Below are 21,897 nucleotides of genomic sequence, written 5' to 3'. Positions count from 1 at the left end.
CAGCTGTTGGGGTACGATGACATGTAATGAACCAAGTCACCAAGCCTGACCCCCCGATCAACACTTATGTCCAGCATAGCTGGTGGGGACAGTTCTCACCCTGAATCCCACAGGGCACCTTTGTGTAACATACATCTGGCAACGTTCAGTGTAATCTCTCATCAAACTATGCTTTGTAGCATGGGGTAAGTGAGTAAGTATGATTTAACGCCGCTTTTAGCAATATTCCAGCAATATCACGGCGGGGGACACCACAAATGGGTTCACACATTGTACCCATGTCGGGAATCGAACCCGGGTCTTCGGCGTGACGAGTGAATGCTTTAACCACTAGGCTACCCGACCGCCCCCTTTGTAGCATGGTAGCATCTTTACAAGATGCACACAATGTATAAATAAGAAGAGTTTTAAAGGCAAAGAGTCTATAGTGTGAACTGTTGATGAAAAGACTGATAAAAATATATTTCACGAACATGAGTATAAATAGGTTTGTTTGTCATTTTATACAAATGTTTCTGTTGTCATTGAATTAAACTAATCCGGGAGCAGCTTGTTAGTTCTGGTGTTCAAACATACTCTGCAATTATGCCAAACATTATTATTTATGGAAAAAATTACTATGCCAGTGATCTTTGTTTCCTATTTGTCAATGTAAATGTGCCTTATGTCGCAGAGGGCACGGGTGGCCCAGTCGTGCCACGATTTTCTTGGTTCGAATCCAAAGTGGTAAACGTCTGAGACCTGCATCACTCTGGGCTTTCCTCCCACATTAAGCTGACACGCCATGATATAACAGGAATAATGTTAAAAGAGACGTTAAAACCCAGCTCATTCACTCACTCTTATTTCGACAACTATGTAAAGGATGTCGTTCCTTATTTGAAGACATGAAAAGTGAGTGAGTGAGGTTTTACACCCTTCTAGCAATATTCCAGCAATATCACAGCAGGGGACACCAGAAATGGGCCTCACACATTGTGCCCATGTCGGGAATCGAACCCAGGTCTTCGGCGTGATGAGCAAACGCTTTAACCACTAGGCTACCTGACTGCCCCTCATGAAAAATGTTTGAATATTATTAATATAGTTATCAAGTCTTTGAAAGAAGTAAGCAATACTCCGAAACTCTGTGTTCCTCCTTGTAAAGAAGTTGACATCCATAAACACTCTCCCTTGATCACATCTACAAATTAGTTTTCTTGTACATGTATTCCATGATTTTATCAAACATGTTGAGTACTGAAAAGCCAAAAATTACTATATTGTTTCTTAATTTTTCAGATCAATTGATGTCAAGTATGCTTATGAAACTCCTGATTTCCCAGTTACCAAGCATCCTGTGCTGCTAGTTGCCATGGTGATATGTACAGTGGCAGCCATGTTGTTCAAGGAACATGGCGTGACGGTGATTGGTGTGTGTGGCTTGCTAGATGTCGCCGTCTTCTGCAGGAAAGGAATCATCAGGTTAGATAACAAGGAATATGTTATGAACACACATTGCCATTTAAGAGTGGTCAAATGTAACAAATGTTATATTTGGGGATAACACTTTCTTAGTAAAGTACAGACTCTAGTACGTTTTGGGGTTGAGTCCCATCTGTGATTCAAACCCACACTGCCAGAGTGAGGCACCTAATCGCCAGCACACATTTACACTTGTCAGAGGGGTACACAAAGTATGTGATCTGGACTACCAGTTGTCGGACTTTCTATTTGTGAAAGCCTCAGTGGCTGTGTTGATTAGATCGCTGACTTTGTGTGCTGGCGATTAGGTGCCTTAGACACTCTGGCAGTCTGGGTTTGAATCCCGGATGGGACTCAACTCCAAAAAGTTCTAGAATCTGTACTTTACTAAGAAAGTGTTATCCGAAATATAACATTTGTTTAATGTATACCTGCTTGTGTACGCTATGTAACCCTTGCATCTGTATTGGAATGTTGCAAGCAACATGTTGATGTTGTAATGGACCCCTGTTGTGTGACTCTCCAGGCAAGGATGAAACACGCTTTAATACCTACTCTCACTTTCTATCACAGATGCTTTTCAGGTTATACCATATGATTACTTTTGACCTACACTTGAATCTGTATACTAGAATCTGTACTTTACTGAAAAAGTGATATCCGAAATATAACATTTGTTACAAGGAATATGTTTCATATAATAAAGACTGTGTAGAATTGTGTCACGCCTAATGCTGAATTCACCTGTGTGGTTGAAACTGTGAAGGAATAAGAGCATGCATGTATCACACTTCTATTACAATGTAACACAATTTTGTTCTCTGTATGTGCAACAATATTCAACTTTGTTGACCTGACATTCGTATGTTGGAAACCTGTGTGTTGGTAAAGACTTTCATCACTTCAGGCTGTCCTGCCACATCAAACAGACACTCTGTGATACCACTGAAATACTCTTCAAAGCAGCATTAAACCCATCTCACTCACTCACACTAAACATTGTTGTTGGTAGTTAAGAGATGCTGAAAATGACTAAACTAGAAAGCAATTTTTGATACAGAGCTAGAGTTATTGTGAACTTAAGTAAAATAATGTTGGAAACCGAAACTTTCAATTCTATATTTTTACAGTGATGGTCAATCCACTCAGAACTGCTCCACTTGTGATAGGGATATTTGGGATTTAAATATATCTGACATGTGTACAACTTAACATATGGTTATAGACTCGTGAAGATCCGGGGTCGAATAGGTATTCAGCAACCCATGCTTGCCTTAAAAGGCGACTATGCTTGTTGTAAGAGGCGACTAACGGGGTCGGGTGGTCAGGCTCTCTGACTTGGTTGAAGCATGTCATCGATCCCACTTGTGTGGATCGATGCTCATGATATCAATCACTGGATTGTCTGGTCCAGACTCGATTATTTACAGACCGCCATCATATAGCTGGAATATTGCTGAGCATATAGTTATAATGCATGATGTATTTTCAGGGTACTGAGTGAGAGGAGTGAGGCAGCCCTGATGAGGATGAGTCCCCTGATGGTCAGGTGCCTGGTGCTTACGTCCACTGTAAGTACCGATACAGTGGCACTATCTTCAACATTGAGGAAATACGTGTTGATCATGTTCTGTTTAAAAGTTTATAGATCCCACTGTAGAGTGTGTTGAAAGGCAATATAGAAGTTATTAGCCTCTTTGCTCAACACTGACGACATGGATTAGCCAGCTGTTTGCTGGTTGCATTGAAATTTTGGGTTTCATTCCCCTCATGGTTTCTTTTTGTGACGCCATTTATTCAAGTCTGTGCTGTGTTAGGACAGCAATGTATGATATTACTTGTTCACTGATGTTAGGACAGCAAAGTAGGATATTACTTGTTCACTGTCACTGATGTTTGCTCTTTTATTTCAGTTTCTCTGCCTCCTGATATTCCGAATCTGGATCATGGCAGGAGAACTTCCAGAATTCCTGGAGCAAGACAACCCAGCATCCTTCTCTGACTCACTCACCACTCGGTGGGTGTACCAGCTGGCTTCAGAATAGGATTAGCTGAATATTTGGCATATGTCTTTAAAACAAACCATGAATACTTTGCTACCACACACAAGCTCAGTTTTCACTTTTGTTGAAACTTGGTATGGTGAAGCTAAAATTCATATTAAGTATTTAATGTTCTGTATACTGTATCTGCCATATATTCTCTTGGTTCAAGTTCGTCTCAAGGAGATAGGGTTGTAGTCTTACTTCCTGTTATGTACATGCGTGTCATTATACTACTGGTTTGAGGTCCTGTACCCTGTTGGCTGTGTGTTTTAGAGTTCTGACCTACAACTACCTGTTTGCCTTCAACTCCTGGCTTCTGTTGTCACCGGTCACCCTGTGTTATGACTGGACACTTGGCAGTATCCCATTGGTGGAGTCAGTTGCAGACCCTCGTAACTTAGCAACTCTGGTGCTGTTTGCTACATTCATCATGATTGGCTACAAGTGCTTCCAAGACTTTAAATCTCCGGTATGTTTGATATCAGATATCTAATTAAAGGTGATAATGCTAGATATTTTCTCTCCTGATGCTGGATATACAAGGGCGGATCATGGATTTTTAAAAGGGAGGGGTCCAAAATATCAAAATCCTCTCCTAGATAATTGTACAAGTCCCTGGACCACCTCGCTGGATCCACCTATGACATATATATATGACAAGACGTGATATTAAATATTTCTACACAGGGCAGGTTTATAATGCCAAATATATTCCCCCTGCAGGATGACAGTTCTTGATATGACATGACAGGGTGATGAAAGCAGATATTCCCCCTGCAGGATGACAGTTCTTGATATGACGTGACAGGGTGATGAAAGCAGATATTCCCCCTGCAGGATGACAGTTCTTGATATGGCATGACAGGGTGATGAAAGCAGATATTCCCCCTGCAGGATGACAGTTCTTGATATGACATGACAGGGTGATGAAAGCAGATATTCCCCCTGCAGGATGACAGTTCTTGATATGACATGACAGGGTGATGAAAGCAGATATTCCCCCTGCAGGATGACAGTTCTTGATATGGCATGACAGGGTGATGAAAGCAGATATTCACCCTGCAGGATGACAGTTCTTGATATGACATGACAGGGTGATGAAAGCAGATATACCCCCTGCAGGATGACAGTTCTTGATATGACATGACAGGGTGATGAAAGCAGATATTCCCCCTGCAGGATGACAGTTCTTGATATGACATGACAGGGTGATGAAAGCAGATATTCCCCCTGCAGGATGACAGTTCTTGATATGACATGACAGGGTGATGAAAGCAGATATTCCCCCTGCAGGATGACAGTTCTTGATATGGCATGACAGGGTGATGAAAGCAGATATACCCCCTGCAGGATGACAGTTCTTGATATGACATGACAGGGTGATGAAAGCAGATATTCCCCCTGCAGGATGACAGTTCTTGATATGACATGACAGGGTGATGAAAGCAGATATTCCCCCTGCAGGATGACAGTTCTTGATATGACATGACAGGGTGATGAAAGCAGATATTCCCCCTGCAGGATGACAGTTCTTGATATGACATGACAGGGTGATGAAAGCAGATATTCCCTCTGCAGGATGACAGTTCTTGATATGGCATGACAGGGTGATGAAAGCAGATATTCCCCCTGCAGGATGACAGTTCTTGATATGACATGACAGGGTGATGAAAGCAGATATTCCCCCTGCAGGATGACAGTTCTTGATATGACATGACAGGGTGATGAAAGCAGATATTCCCCCTGCAGGATGACAGTTCTTGATATGGCATGACAGGGTGATGAAAGCAGATATACCCCCTGCAGGATGACAGTTCTTGATATGACATGACAGGGTGATGAAAGCAGATATTCCCCCTGCAGGATGACAGTTCTTGATATGACATGACAGGGTGATGAAAGCAGATATTCCCCCTGCAGGATGACAGTTCTTGATATGACATGACAGGGTGATGAAAGCAGATATTCCCCCTGCAGGATGACAGTTCTTGATATGACATGACAGGGTGATGAAAGCAGATATTCCCTCTGCAGGATGACAGTTCTTGATATGGCATGACAGGGTGATGAAAGCAGATATTCCCCCTGCAGGATGACAGTTCTTGATATGGCATGACAGGGTGATGAAAGCAGATATTCCCCCTGCAGGATGGCAGTTCTTGATATGGCATGACAGGGTGATAACAGCAGATATTCCCCCTGCAGGATGACAGTTCTTGATGTGACATGACAGGGTGATGAAAGCAGATATTCCCCCTGCAGGATGACAGTTCTTGATATGGCATGACAGGGTGATAACAGCAGATATTCCCCCTGCAGTATGACAGTTCTTGATATCATGTGACAGGGTGATAATAGCAGATATTCCCCCTGCAGGATGACAGTTCTCCCAGTGTGACGCTCCTGGCGTTGGTGCTCCTGGTGTTGCCCTTCCTGCCAGCATCCAATCTCTTCTTCCGTGTGGGTTTTGTAGTCGCAGAAAGAATCCTGTATCTACCAAGGTGAGATAATTCTTCATCATTTAGAAGTGTAGTCATATTACTTACACATTTTACTCAATTACGTCATATAGTCATTGTGATATATTCTCTCCCTATACACTATAGTGTGTTCACATCAAATTCCAAATACAGTCATGCCCCGCTTATACAGACTTCAGATATCCAGAAACCTCGGTTCCCGGTTCAAAACGAAATAATTACTATATAAATTTACCCGTTTGTACGAAAATTCATTTTCCGGAACCGGATTGTCATTTTCATACACAAAACACTGAAATGCCCACAAAATTGTCTCGCTTACCCGGACAATACACTTCTGCTGGTGGTAATCCTTCCGCTGGTTGTAATCCTTTGATTCGTGAGGAGTCAATTAACCAAGTGACACTGAGTTAGGTTTGAGACGAGCTTGTTTATTGTACATGTAATCCCATTCGATAAATATGGCGTCTGTGGAGGTCAGAGGTCAAAGTTGTGATTTCAAACTGAGTGTGGCCTGTCAACCAGCGAAACGTAAGCAACACGCAGTTACAGCACACGAAAAAAGGGAAATTTGTCTGTTTAAGGAACAACACCAGTCGGCAAGTTTGGAAACCATCAGTAACTCTTCCAGTAAGAAGCTGGTTTCAGTTATACGGAAATTCGTTTATACGGACGAATTGTGAAATGATGCAAGTGTCCGTATAAACGAGGCACGACTGTAGTTTCAATTCTAAATTGAACTTATGTTTGAACAGTCTATGGAAATAATCATACATATATGCAAAATATTTTTTTAAGACTGTTTCAAATGTAGAAAACTCACAATACCCTTTAGATGAATTTTGATGAAATTGACTTGAAAATATACTTTTGAACATTTACACAAACAAGCTTTTTGTACCTGCAGTGCCAAGCATTGGTAGCTTCAAGAGTGTAACTACCGGTATATATGATTCTAACTACTGAGGACCAGACAGGAAGTTAGCTGGTACTGTTGACTGTCAGAGGTGTTTGTTGAAGTGTAGGCGATATGACTGTCATAGCACCTAGGTTGTAACAGTTATCAGGCTCTGTATGCAAAAGGCCTGTGATATTGTTTTATAACATGGGCATCTAATACCGCTACTAACTACAAAACGATCACCCGTCATGATTTGTGCCATTTCCAACAAGCTGTACAGCAGTAACTTGGGAAGTAGGACCTCACAGTGAATTCTTTAATAATTCTTGACCTGATTGTTTTAGGGTTAAAAATCGTGTTTGGACCATTATAGTGTGTTGCCCTGGTTGGAGGCTGTCTTGAGAGAACTATAATGTCGTATATAGCCCACCGATGACGTTCTCTATGAACTTACTCTTTAGGCCACACACTTTTTATTTTTTGTTTCACAGGCTCACCGCCCCACCCCCTACTGAAAAGCAACTGGAAAAGTGATAAATAAAATAAAAAAGTATTTATTTTTATTATGTCTCCCGCTAGAAATATAGTCCCTCTTATACAATAAAAAAATGTTATGTATAAATTCCATGTCTACATCACTATCAGTAATTCAATAGGCCGCCTGCAGTTTTAACTCAATGGCAGAATGACTTTCATATAAATAAATAAATAAATGAATGAATGAATGAATGAATGAATGAATGAATGAATGAATGAATGAATGAATGAATGAATGAATGAATGAATGAATGAATGAATAAATAACAAGGAATCAATCTGTGAAACATAAAATTAAGAATGTGTGGCCTTGTGGGGTTATAGGTATGCAATGTAAACTCTTTCTTTTGAGAAGTCAGACTTCAAGCTGTGGCATTGTGACGCTGTTCTTCGTAATTGCCATATTGTCTCAGTCCCTGTTGTCTGATATAAGATGTATTACCCTTCATAACAGAGACCAAGATCCTGCAGTGTTAATAGCTGTATCACAACATGATCTTTACAAGTCCGAAACAATTTACTCCAAATACAAATTAAAAACACCTGACAATGATTAATACTTATGCACAAACTTGTAAGATCCACTGAATGAAGAAGATGTAGAGTGGTGTAGGGTTGGGGATACAGGGAAACCCCAGGGGGCAAAGTCACTGAATGATCCACGTCAGTTCATCATGTAACATACATGTACTACAAAGATCTTACTGTTAAGAATACCCCATAGGGGGTTTATTGGGGGTGAAGGTACTCCTCCTTTTTCCGTCATGCTCAGGTAACTATAATTTATTATCGAAGATGAAAGCGTTATCTATGCTGAATTAACCAGCATTCATACTCTGTTAAGGTAACCCAGTGTCAGACTATCTTTCCCCCACAACCAATGTGACACCTGTCAAGTCTCCTGGTTATAAAACACTATATTGACCGTGATAACGGGTAGATAACACATGCATGTCTTTTAGGATGTTTTTTACCACCTGGTTTCATATCATCGATTGTAACTCGTACATTCCGTGAACAATGACTGCCTCTAACTACATGCTTATTTCATTAAAAAAATTATGTGTTGAAGTTGCTCCAGTTTAATATTAATCTGTTTCTAACAAACTCTTTTTGAGGGCGTTTTTCTCTCATTTTTTGTACCTGTTACTGAAAGCTCACATATTGACTATGTTCATGATTTATGGTAGTACCATGTACCGTATTTGGTGTATTAAGGGTCCTGCAGCAATAACCGCCCCCTGACTCAATTCTAGACCAATTTGAAAGGAATCTTTATAAGCACTTCCTGCATGACAGTCCACATTTTCTTGTGTGTATTTCCATCGTTGACAGCTTTTTATTTAGTCTAAATATATGTACCGTATTCTACGTAATAAGCGCCCAGGGTGCTCTCAAAATTACAAATAGGGGGCTCTTATTAGAATATTATTTTGGTGGAAAAAACAGAGTTGAAAGATAAATTTCGTTGTTTATGCTGACAGCCTGACTGTTTATATACGACAGATATGTTTTTACAGAATTTAATTGCCCATAATTAAGAGTGCATATAACACATGAGTGCGTTTTATACACAAATAAATAAGTGTACATTGATCAATCAGAAGGGGTGCTAATTGGGATTGTTCACTTGCCAATATATTAGCAAATATCGCCGTGGGCTGGAAGGATCGAGCAGGAACATGGAGACATTGTTGCAATTTCCTTTTTTAAGTTCGACTTCTTCTGAAGAACCATTTACCGAAAGTAAATATATTGTTTTAACCTGTAGAGGAAGATGGTTTTTTTAGATTTATAAACAAATACAAATTTTCAGTCATCTTCTCAGACACAAGACCCATGTAGCTGAAGGTTTGTGATACAAGGCTAAAGGGTTAATGTCTTTGAATATCGTATTTGACGTAATTAGCGATAAGCGGACTCATGCAAGAGACTCAATATCGATAAAGGTTTCTGCAAGGCCTATGCATAAATGACCACAATGTGTTTACCTGTACAAATATATGCCTGTGAACACATAATTCCATTTAGAAAGTGGTCAAATGTAACAAATGTTATATTTGGGTAAACGCTTTCTTAGTAAAGTACTTTCTAGTACCTTTTTTGGTTTGAGTCCCATCCGGACTACCAGTTGTCAGACTTTCATTTTTGTGGAAGCCTTGGTGGTTGAGTGGGTTAGATCACTGACTTTGTGTGCTGGCGATAAGGTGCCTCACTCTGGCAGTGTGGGTTCGAATCCCGGATGGGACTCAACCCCAAAAAGTACGAGAATCTGTACTTTACTAAGAAAGTGTTATCCGAAATATGACATTTGTTTAATGTATACCTGCTTGTGTACGCTATGTAACCCTTGCATCTGTATTTGAATGTTGCAAGCAACATGTTGATGTTGTAATGGTGAGTGAGTGAGTGAGTATGGTTTTACGCCGCTTTTAGCAATATTCAAGGAATATCAGGGCGGGGGACACCATAAATGGGCTTCACACATTGTACCCATGTCGGGAATCAAACCCAGGTCTTCGGCATGACGAGCGAACGCTTTAACCACTAGGCTACCCGACCGCCCCGATGTTGTAATGGACCCCTGTTGCGTGACTCTCCATTCAAGGATGAAGCATGCTTTAATACCTACTCTCGCTTTCCATCACAGATACTTTTCAGGAGAACCCTATGATTACCTTTGACTTACACTCGAATGAGACGTGCTTGACTTCTTGTTAAATGAGTCGTTGTTTTGTACTGAATATATTCCACAAAAACTGCTTTTGTGTGGCCAACACACGACATCCTTATAGGTTTGCCAGCAGAGCCGAATTGGTAAATGTAAGATAACAAGTCGTGTTATTGGTCTCCTTGTCATACACAATTAGTGGTTAGTGAAGCAGTATCTATTCGAGGGACATGTGACTGTCAGTTGTATAGCTCTTGTCAATCTCACAATGTACCATATACCTGGCACAGATCTACCACTTTCCAACCCTCACCTCAGGTCTGACTTAAGGCTAATCACCTGACATTTATTATTCCCAAAGTAATAAACCGGAATAAAAATGAATGAAAAAATACCAGGATATCTTTATTGAATCAGCACATGAATTGAAATTACGAAATCAGCTGATGCGTTAGAGATGTTATTCAGGTGGAAAATCCTACAGCAGGTACTTCAGCTAAATAAATTCTAAAAACATTCTGTTTTCTATGATAATAGCGTTATCTGATTTGTAAATTATGTGGGTAGATAATCCCTGTATTCAATACAGGAAGCAGAGTCGTCCCTGTCCACAAGTATCCAGGCACAGAGCAGTGTTTACCCTGCAGCATGGTCTACAAAGTTATCACGTACTGATCCCTCCATCAAATGCCCATATCTGTAAATTCGGCTTTGTCATCGAGGAATTTCTCATGGCTGCCGTAAATTATTGTCAGCTGTAATTTTGGGACAATACAGCATGGTTCAGTGAACAAGATAACACATGTACATAGCTATTACCTATGATATAACCTAATGCAGGTACATGGAGATTACGACCGCCTCCGTGGTCTAGTGGTAGAGCATCCGACCGGAGAGTGGAAGGTCAGAGGCTAGACATTAAAAGATGGTACTTGTTGTTATCCTGTCTGGCGCTCGGCATTAAGGGGCTAAAACAAGGACTGGTCGGCTCGGAGTCAGTATACTGTGTCTGAGTGGGGTATTCATGTTAAACTGCGGCATGGTATCTCAGTGTGCTTGCACTATGAATCGGCATTAGTCCGGACTTGTACAAGCAGCCACACATACACGTGCATGCATGTCGCTTTATAAGTGCAATAATCTTGGACACGACGTTAAAACCCATTTCACCTCACCTACATAGAGATTACCACTCTCCCAGCACCTGATGTCACAGTCAAGACGTTATATTTATCAGCTATTAAATGTTTTCAGTATGGTGCCAAATGTTTAAGACATAGAAAACTTCCAGTGATTACTTGTATCGTAGGAAAGACCAGCTTATGTTCTTGTTTTAATAACACTACTTGCCTATTTAAATCTAACTTCTTTAGGATTCATTATATGTTGGAGTACTAAGATGTTAGAACCTACACTGAAACATCGCTCCTAACTGTAATAAAGAAGTTGTTCATCCATAGATCTTATCCTTACTGATTTTAATCTAATGCAAAAAATTTAAACAAAATAAATCAAAACAAATCTGTGTTTTTTAGGAAATAAACATTAGATCAACCCAGAAACATTTATCTTATCGGTTCTTAAATTGTTTGATAGGTGTTACATAGAAGTAATGGATGATGAAGTAGACACAATTTATTGATAACAACTTCTTTATTTACTGTAAAGGCGTCATTTGGGTATAGATCCTTACACCATTGTCCTAGCTTGACAACGGCATAAGGATCTTTACCGAAACGTCGCTTTTCAGTAAATAAAGAAGTTGTTATCAATAAATTGTGTCTACTTTGTAATCAGTTCTTTGCTTTCTGCTTCTTGGCATAAATCTTGGCATCAAATAAGTTGTTCCTGCCTTGGTGTAAGGAGCCCTAAACTGTGGCCAGTGGTGGGTGCATAAAGTCCATATTCCCCCACATATGTAGGGCAGGAGGCACCTACTTGATCCTCAATAGACATATTGTCAATCCTACCTGGCAATGTAGTTTTTTGTATGATTTGTACTCCAAAACCTTTTTCAATCTTGATGTATTTGAAAATTTATCAAAAGCCATTGAGGCAAAACTGTTTCTTGTAAGCTTCTATGCATAGCCGTACAGGGTGTGATCAGGCCGGGGGGCGGAGAGCGTGCTGGAGAGAGTGCTATAAAGAGTGCTTCAGTGACAGAATGAGATTGCAGGTGCAGACACGTGAAAAGAAAAATATAACCTGTAAGTGATTGGAGTATTTGTATGAGATGGGATATACCTTATATCAATTAGTACTCAAAAAGCCAATTTCAACTCATAGGAAATAAATACGAGAACAAGGCGAGTACCGTACAGATCAACTAGACAGAAAAATGCAAATAACTTTAATGTCTTCTTTCCTGATCTGTTCCAAATGCATATAAAAAAAATTTCATTCAGTTTTGTAAATTTGATGTTTTTATTGCATTTTGTTTATTTGCTTGTTTTGGGTAATATGAGATTTTATTTTCATGTTATTGTTTACATTTACATAAAAATGTGCTCATGGTTAGGAGGACGGGGCTCACTTAGTGATTACTTATGCATGGGTAGGGAGCAGACTTGGCATGCGACTGGTTCTAACTTAGTGATTACTTATGCATGGTTAGGGAGCAGACTTGGCATGCTACAGGTTCTAACTTAGTGATTACTTATGCATGGTTAGGGAGTAGACTTGGCATCCTACTGGTTCTAACTTAGTGATTACTTATGCATGGTTAGGGAGTAGACTTGGCCTGCTACTGGTACTAACTTAGTGATTATTTATGCCTGGTTAGGGAGCAGACTTGGCATGCTACTGGTTCTAACTTAGTGATTACTAATGCATGGTTAGGGAGCAGACTTGGCATGCTACAGGTTCTAACTTAGTGATTACTTATGCATGGTTAGGGAGTAGACTAGGCATGCTACTGGTTCTAACTAGGTGATTACTAATGCATGGCTAGGGAGCAGACTTGGCATGCTACTGGTTCTAACTTAGTGATTACTTATGCATGGTTAGGGAGCAGACTTGGCATGCTACAGGTTCTAACTTAGTGATTACTTATGCATGGTTAGGGAGTAGACTTGGCATGCTACTGGTTCTAACTTAGTGATTACTTATGCATGGTTAGGGAGTAGACTTGGCCTGCTACTGGTACTAACTTAGTGATTATTTATGCCTGGTTAGGGAGCAGACTTGGCATGCTACTGGTTCTAACTTAGTGATTACTAATGCATGGTTAGGGAGCAGACTTGGCATGCTACAGGTTCTAACTTAGTGATTACCTATGCATTACCTAGTGATTACCTAGGGAGCAATGTAAGCTGTAATACAGCCCAACCAAAGTCCAACCAAAGGTTAGGACTATGTTGACATCACCAAGCCCACACCAAGTCCACAGCATTTTCTCATTGATTACATATTATACAGTGATTTGGGGACTTGTGCCACTCACACAGCCATCAAAGCCAAATATTGTGGTACCAATCTTGACCATATCCAGTTATTGATGCACATGTGTGGTGTCCTTAAATACAACCAAAATTAAACATGATACATGTCTTCACCTTGAAGGTTGTTTTGCATGACGACAGTTACAACAAACTTTTCTGCTGATGTTTGTTTTTGATAGAGCCCCAGGGGTGGTGTGTCCAGTCTTACACTGGGGTCCAGTGACTTGTCATCTAAATAGATATCTGCCCAAGTTGTCAACACTCAGCCACTGCTCAAAATATAAAGATCAGATTACAAAATGGAGATTATTTCTGTGGTATTCATGTGTCGGGAGACTTAGCAGAGAGCCTCTATGTCTGTCAGAAGTGCTGCCCCAGGGAATAGCACATGAATGTGTCCATGTGTTGAATGATGAAGGTTATGTCTAGTGATGGCTAGTTTTATCTATATGGATCTATCATTTGTTTGAAAGAATTAACCTTTCACTAAAGAGAGTGAGAGAGGGAGTTTGATTTACTGATGCTTTGAATTTGATTTTGGGTTGGGAGGCAGGTGCTTGATGGGAGCTGGGTTGGAAGGCAGGTGCTTGATGGGAGCTGGGTTGGGAGGTTGGTGCTTGATGGGAGCTGGGTTAGGACGTAGGTGCTTGATGGAGCTGGGTTGGGAGGCAGATGTTTTTTTCAAGCTGGATTGGGAGGCAGGTGTTTGATGGAGCTGGATTGGGAGGCAGGTGCTTGATGGGAGCTGGTTTAGGACGTAGGTGATTGATAGAGCTGGTTGGGAGGCAGTTGTTTGATGGAGCTGGATTGGGAGGCAGGTGTTTGATGGGAGGTGGGTTGGGAGGCAGGTGCTTGATAGAGCTGGGTTGGGAGGTAGGTGCTTGATAGAGCTGGGTTGGGAGGCAGGTGTTTGATGGGAGATCGGTTGGGAGGCAGGTGTTTGATGGAGCTGGGTTGGGAGGTAGGTGCTTGATAGAGCTGGGTTGGGAGGTAGGTGCTTGATAGAGCTGGGTTAGGAGGCAGTGTTTGATGGAGCTGGATTGGGAGGTAGGTGCTTGATGGGAGCTTTGTTAGGAGGCAGGTGTTTGATGGGAGCTGGGTTGGGAGGCAGGTGCTTGATGGGAGCTTTGTTAGGAGGCAGGTGTTTGATGGGAGCTGGGTTGGGAGGTTGGTGCTTGATGGGAGCTGGGTTAGGACGTAGGTGCTTGATGGAGCTGGGTTGGGAGGCAGATGTTTTTTTCAAGCTGGATTGGGAGGCAGGTGTTTGATGGAGCTGGATTGGGAGGCAGGTGCTTGATGGGAGCTGGTTTAGGACGTAGGTGATTGATAGAGCTGGTTGGGAGGCAGTTGTTTGATGGAGCTGGATTGGGAGGCAGGTGTTTGATGGGAGGTGGGTTGGGAGGCAGGTGCTTGATAGAGCTGGGTTGGGAGGTAGGTGCTTGATAGAGCTGGGTTGGGAGGCAGGTGTTTGATGGGAGCTGGGTTGGGAGGCAGGTGCTTGATGGGAGCTGGGTTAGGAGGCAGTGTTTGATGGAGCTGGATTGGGAGGTAGGTGCTTGATGGGAGCTTTGTTAGGAGGCAGGTGTTTGATGGAGCTGGGTTAGGAGGTAGGTGCTTGATAGAGCTGGGTTGGGAGGCAGGTGTTTGATGGGAGCTGGGTTGGGAGGCAGGTGTTTGATGGAGCTGGGTTGGGAGGTAGGTGCTTGATAGAGCTGGGTTGGGAGGTAGGTGCTTGATGGGAGCTGGATTGGGAGGCAGGTGCTTGATGGGAGCTGGGATGGGAGGCAGGTGTTTGATGGAGCTGGGTTGGGAGGTAGGTGCTTGATAGAGCTGGGTTGGGAGGTAGGTGCTTGATAGAGCTGGGTTGGGAGGTAGGTGCTTGATAGAGCTGGGTTAGGAGGCAGTGTTTGATGGAGCTGGATTGGGAGGCAGGTGCTTGATGGGAGCTGGGATGGAAGGCAGGTGCTAGATGGGAGCTGGGTTGGGAGGTAGGTGTTTGATGGAGCTGGGTTGGGAGGCAGGTGTTTGATAGAGCTGGGTTGGGAGGCAGGTGCTAGATGGGAGCTGTGAGGAGTAGAATCATCTTTGGCTCTTCAGCTTGTGTCCACCAGTGCTGACCACTCTCAGTACTGTCAAGGACTGTGGTGATCAGGCCATTGTGTGTGTGGTGGGGCAAGAGAATTCAGCAAACATGAGGTTGTTATCATAATGTAACTCCTGGATGTATTACCCTCTTTTATAGCCTTGTTATTCTCCATGCCTTTATAGACCCTGGCTTATGTCATGTTAAACCTTTTGGAAGCGATCCATGAACAACTTTAATGAGAATGTTTAATATTTTGTAATTCTAGCAATGAAACATGTTGTTACAAAACAAGACTGGCCTGTTTTTGTCACTGCAGCATTAGAATAATGTATAACAAAAGTCTCTGATGGGAGATTTACCGTATAAGTATCTGACCTGATGGACAAATTGTAACTAATACCATGTGAAAACAGCACGGTTGATCTTTTGTCACACCTGTTTAATGCTTGTAGTATTACATTAACAGAACACAGGAATAAGTTAAGCATGTAACTGATCTGCATGCTCAACCTGGGTCCCTCCAGTCTTTCCCAGGTAGTAACATTGTGAATACCTGACAGGGCACCTAGCTTGGGATGCAATCAATATGTTGCAACCTTTGAATCAGAATACAACCCTTTGACATTATGTTACAAACAATTTGCATGATAATGTGTTCATTGTGGGTCCCCCACCCCCCCCCACCCCCCCCACCCCCCCCACCCCCACCCATGTTGACAATTTGATTGCCTTTTAACCAGTCTTTATGTGAAATTTGTATGGTTTAACTTATGTTATTTAGTATCAACAAGATTGTGTGACGTGTTGATACAAACAGCCTCTTGTGTGTTCATGTAAGCTTGCTAATCTCTCAGGATGCAGCGCTCAAACATTCCATAATGTTTGTCACATTAAGGTTGTTTAGAGTTCTCACACCTCCTTAATATCAGTTGTAAAGTCACAGTTAAGTCCAGCATTGATGAAGGATGTCTTCCAGAGCTGTCATAGGCTTGACTTCTCCACAAGGGCACCTGCTGGTTCTGAGTGTTTTATGTGTAAATAATGAGGGCTGTTCCCTTGGCTTGTTTGTTTGTTGTGCTGGTTTTTCTAAAGAGCTTGCATAAAGCAAGATTGATGATAATTTACGCAAATTCTGACAATTGGTTTTCAAAGTGGATAGTGTGCCGAAAAACAGGATACATGCTTATCTCATGCGTTTAGGAGATTAGATTTTGACAGCCGCATTTCATGTTTCCTGATGCAATGATGTCATTCGCGTACGGATAATACTGCATCCTCAGTCTTGCCAAAACTTATTTCCTGCTAGTGTATTCTTGAACATTTATCAGAGATATGGCGGGCAATGAAGGAAGGATAATCACTTCAACTAGACAGGAGGGTCTTCTAAGTGTTTATGTGAAGAGTGGGGACTAAATCAGAGCTTTACTGATTTGTTTATGGTAGACCATCAAACCCTGTTATCTCCAAGGAATCTCAGTGTACGGATGTGTTTGAACCCGTTACTTTGTTGTGATGATATATTTACCAATAAGATAAACCATTTATCTCATATTAAAGATAAACATTTATATGCGCATATTTTGTAAATGAATTGGTCTGATTTATTAATTATGTATAAGCTTGTAGCCTTATTTCAGCCTTGGTTTGATGTATACTCACCACCAAAAGAAACGTGAACCATGGAAACATATAGAGAAGTTTGTACGTTAAGAGTATGTGAGTGAGTGAGTTTGGTTTTATGTCGCTTTTAGCAATATTCCAGCAATATCACGGAAACGGTCTTCAGACATTGTACCCATGTCAGGAATCAAACCCGGGTCTTCGGCGTGATGAGCAAACGCTTTAACCACAAGGCTACCTGACCGCCAATTGTACCTTAAAAATAGATGTTTCCAATGTGTATTAACAAAACTAACAATCAGTCAAGTGGTACCACAGAGTGTCTTTATTCTTATCATGATATGCTGCACATGATTTCCATACTTCACAAGCTAATCCTGCACGAGACAAATGGTGCATCTCGAGTCATGGATCTATGACGTCACATGTGATGCATTCATGAGCATCTGTTCACACAACATACCAGTACGTTCATTTGTGCATCGAACCAATCTAATATCTCTTAAATGTGAGTAGTCTTCATATATTAACCAACATATATGGTCTTCACCTTTCTTTTGGCGGTGAGTATTGTAACGAAACTACGATGTCAGTCTGAGTCAAGTTGCTCATTTGGAAACTTGTGTATCCTAGGGTTCTATACCTATTTTATATAATGGCTCTTCAGGCTTTAGACAGTCTGCAAGACATAGGTTAGGGCTCAGTCACACATTCAGGATTTTTACTGCCGTCCTTGATAGGATCATTCCCGATTAAAATTTGTCAATAGTCTGATCAAGATCCTGTGATCCTGGCGGGAAATTCACAAACAATCAGATATTGTTCAGAAAGGGTCCCGATTCAGCTGCTTCCAGCCGAATTCGTCACGATTCTCCCGTTTTCAATCCGAGTCTGATCAGATTTGTATCTTCCGCATGGTAAAAAACGACAAAATCTATCCCGTAATCTGGACTCAATCGACAAGAAATCCCAAGAAGACACTAATTACAGCATTTAGATGTTGACTGGAGGTGGGCAGCTTTGTTGGGTAACTAGCAGTCACTGCTGATAGCTGGTTACAGCAAATGTCCCCTCCTTAGAAAGTATATCATCGCTGCCTGGTCGGGTTAGAAATAGATAGTTTGTCTGCAGGTGTAATCTATATGTATAGATGATGAATGTCTTGCAGTTAAACATACTGTGTTTTCTATGTTGAGCTGGGTTACCTGTAGATTAACCAAGCTAAATTGAATTTGGAACAGCAAATGTTAAACTTTTAGGAATTAAAGTTTCAAAGTTTGATGTCACCGGTAGGAGCAATGTTGTCAATTCATCTGTTCAGCAGTTTAACCAAAAACAAAAGTTTCGAAAAAATTAGCAATTTGTCAAAAATGTATGACTTAAATAAACAATGGAAATGTTTTCGGCCACAGCTTGTAAAACATGATCTTTAACAGAGAATTTCATTCTGCCGGAGACAACGCAGCATATATGGTACCCTCAGCCTTGCTCCAAGGCTGTCCTGAAAGAGAAGGCCATGGATGTGTAGTAATTCTATCCTCCTATGGAGGCACGGATGGCCCTGTTGTCTTAGGCGCCGCGATTCGCTGTGCAGAGTTGCGTCCCTTGGGCACGCCAGAAACCTATGATTGTGGGTTCGAATCCCGGTTTGTCCCGATTATGTTTCTAGGTTTGTCAGCATCATACCCGTGTTCGTGGGTTTCACCAAAGTGGTAAACGTCTGAGACCTGCATCACTTCAGGCTTTCCTCTCACATTAAGCTGACACACCATGATATAACTGGAATACTGTTAAAAGCGGCGTTAAGCCCAACTCACTCACCCACTATCCTCCTAATAGGCAAGTCTAGATATGTGGACAGTACATCTAAGGACTCAAGTCTCTTATTGGGATAACTCGTTCTTATTATTTACATAATCTAGAAATTATTATTTAAACTAATGATTGTTGCCTTAGATATGTGTGCAAGTCTAGGTACCACACTGAGCTGGAGGTTCAGGTGAGCTTATGTCATGGTGTGTTGATGTCATCTGTCAATACATCTACGATTTTCTGCATGTTCAATATAAAATATACAGCATGCTCTTCCATAACATTTTTTGTGTATTTAGAAGTTGGTCAGACTTGATTGCTCAAACGTGTTGTTGATGTTGCAGCCTAGGGTTCAGCCTACTGGTGGGGTATGGGTTGATGGTGTTGCTGCAACGATGCCGAGAGAACAGGAAGCACCTGATGATGGCCCTGCTTGCATACCTGGCCATTCTCGCCACCAAGACATGGACGCAAAACACTGTCTGGATGTCTAGAGAGGCCCTGTTTAGGTGAGTTAGAAGACCTTAAACAGAAGCGTCAATCAAGAGGCCCTTATGGGGTGAATTTTAGGGTTGTATCAGAACCTTGAGAGGCCCGATTACGGTTGGTTATTGGATCATGTAGACCTTTGTCCATACGTGAGGCCCTGTTAGGTGTGGTAGTTGGATCATGTAGCAAAACACTGTTCTACTTTACAGGGGCCCTGTTTGGGTGCTCTAGGTAATGTGTCAGAGAACTGTCTATAAAATCTTCTCACTGGTGATCTTGTACAGAACACAGTGTTGATCAGTCAGCTGGTTTGATCAGCCAGAGAGTGGGGCACTGGCTGAATAGTATCATACTATGAAATCAACTGGCATTGTTGTTTTCACTTGCGCAGGTGACCTTGTACAACTGCTATTTATATTGCATGTTAGCAACACAAAAGCTTACTTCAGTTGACACACTGACATATGACACACAGCAAACAGGATGTGTAATCATTATCCAAACAATCTTTACAATCCAGGATGTAAATAATCTTTTTTAAGATATGTTAAAAAAGAGTGTTATGGTATCATTGTCAAATAAACAAAGCTACAAAACCCTCTCCATATCCAACAGAAATCTCTGCATAAAGCAGAGTCGATTGTACGATTCCGACTATATCATGAGCATGTGTTCTAATAGTGGTCTAGTGGTAGAGCATCCGCCCGGAGAGCAGAAGGTCTGGGGTTCGATCCCTGACCGCGTCATACCATAAGATGTTGAAAGATGTTGCATGTTGCCACCCTGTCTGGCGTCCGCATTAAGGGGCTAAAACAAGGACTGGTCGGCAAACCTCCCTGCCTTGTGATGTTATCATCTGTATACCCCAACAGTTATTCTTGACCAAAGATTATGATATGGTCTTCAACCCCTCTCATACAAGTCTAATATTTTCACAAGAAGGTTTGACAAATACTAAACCAGCTTTGTCGACCGTATATTCTCATTCTGTGTATAATCCTGAAGTAATGGTGACTGTGATGTTGACCAGTGTCACACCTGAATAGATCAAAGGCGACACCTGGATGGGGGGTCTGTGGGCAGGTAGAGGTGTAATCCAGGTAACAGGTACTTGGTGACGGAACAAGTGTTTTCACAGGACATCCACCCTGGATGTAGTGCAATTAGATGCGGAAGAAGTGGATTGATATCAGCTTAACTATTAGGGAATTTTGTATGATTAATGGAGAACTCTGTTGTATGAATTAAATATATTTGAACAAGGACTTTTTTAATTATGGTAATTGAAATGAATTTCTGATGTGTTCATACAAATGAGAATGGGACTTGACAAATTTCGTGTTACAGCGAAGATGTGTCAATATTAATGATTTTAATATGCACATGACTAATTCATTGAACCAATCTGATTTTTCTCAGAAGTATGTAAGACTCGGGTTAGAATAGCTCTTCAGCAACTCGTGATTTTGTAAACGGATTTTAATATGCACATGACTAATTCTTTGCACATGACTAATTCATTGAACTAGTCTAAGTTTTCTCAGAAGTGTGTAAGACCTGGGGTACAATAGCCTTTCAGCAACTCATGCTTGCCGTAAAAGGCGACTATGCTTGTCGTAAAAGGCGACTATGCTTGTCGTATGAGGCGACTATGTTTGTCGTAAGAGGCGACTAATGAGCTTAGGTGGTCAGACTTGCCAACTTGGTTGATGCATGTTATTGTTTCGCAATGGCATAGATAGATGCTCATGATATCAATCACTGGATTTTCTGGTTCAGACTCGAATATTTACAGCTCGCCGTCATTTTGATGGAATATTGCCAAATGCGGCGTTAAACAACAAACAGAAGCAGTGTGTAAGGATAGTACAAAACAACGGGGAACGTTTCATCTTGGGTCACTGATCTGGTGAGGGCTGACCGCGTTCGTCAGCTTGACTCCTAGGAGTTTCTAGGTCTTTGGCCCTGCCCCACACTGGAGCACATGGAGCACATGGAGCACATGTGGTGTCACCTTAGGCAAGTGACTTTGTTCAAAATGTGCCTCTGTTTGCTCAGCAGTGAATGGGTACTTGGTAGGTTGACATGGTAATGTGGCTGTTAACCTTCTAGCACCTCACAGGCAGGTTGGGTTGTATACTCCCTAGGGAGCTGAGAAAGAAAATGGAATACACACTGATCCATTGAACGGGGTAATAATGTAGCATTTTGAGCACGCTCTAGGGTGTGAATTTGGTGCATTATGAATATGAACAATAATTTTACATTATTTGTTCACAGTAAAGAAATGCGCCATAAGTTGAAAAAATCAATTGTTTTCTCATTTAAGCCATATGTAATTATGTGCTTGAT

General features: G+C 41.5%; 1 protein-coding gene across 1 annotated transcript in view; it reads left to right on the top strand.

The window, feature by feature from the left end:
• Positions 1–21,897, top strand: part of LOC139474583 (protein O-mannosyl-transferase TMTC1-like) — a 96,725-nt gene that overhangs the window by 37,861 nt on the left and 36,967 nt on the right. Inside the window, exons 4-9 of the mRNA XM_071257652.1 lie at positions 1,282–1,464; positions 2,957–3,035; positions 3,378–3,481; positions 3,783–3,978; positions 5,886–6,010; positions 19,401–19,565. Coding sequence (XP_071113753.1) covers positions 1,282–1,464; positions 2,957–3,035; positions 3,378–3,481; positions 3,783–3,978; positions 5,886–6,010; positions 19,401–19,565 — 852 coding nt within the window. The remainder of the gene's footprint in view (positions 1–1,281; positions 1,465–2,956; positions 3,036–3,377; positions 3,482–3,782; positions 3,979–5,885; positions 6,011–19,400; positions 19,566–21,897) is intronic.

Source organism: Haliotis cracherodii, unplaced genomic scaffold (assembly GCF_022045235.1).
Source record: "Haliotis cracherodii isolate W230 unplaced genomic scaffold, xgHalCrac1.p SCAF_3, whole genome shotgun sequence".
NCBI lineage: Eukaryota > Metazoa > Mollusca > Gastropoda > Lepetellida > Haliotidae > Haliotis > Haliotis cracherodii.
This window is presented reverse-complemented; position numbering and strand designations above follow the sequence as displayed.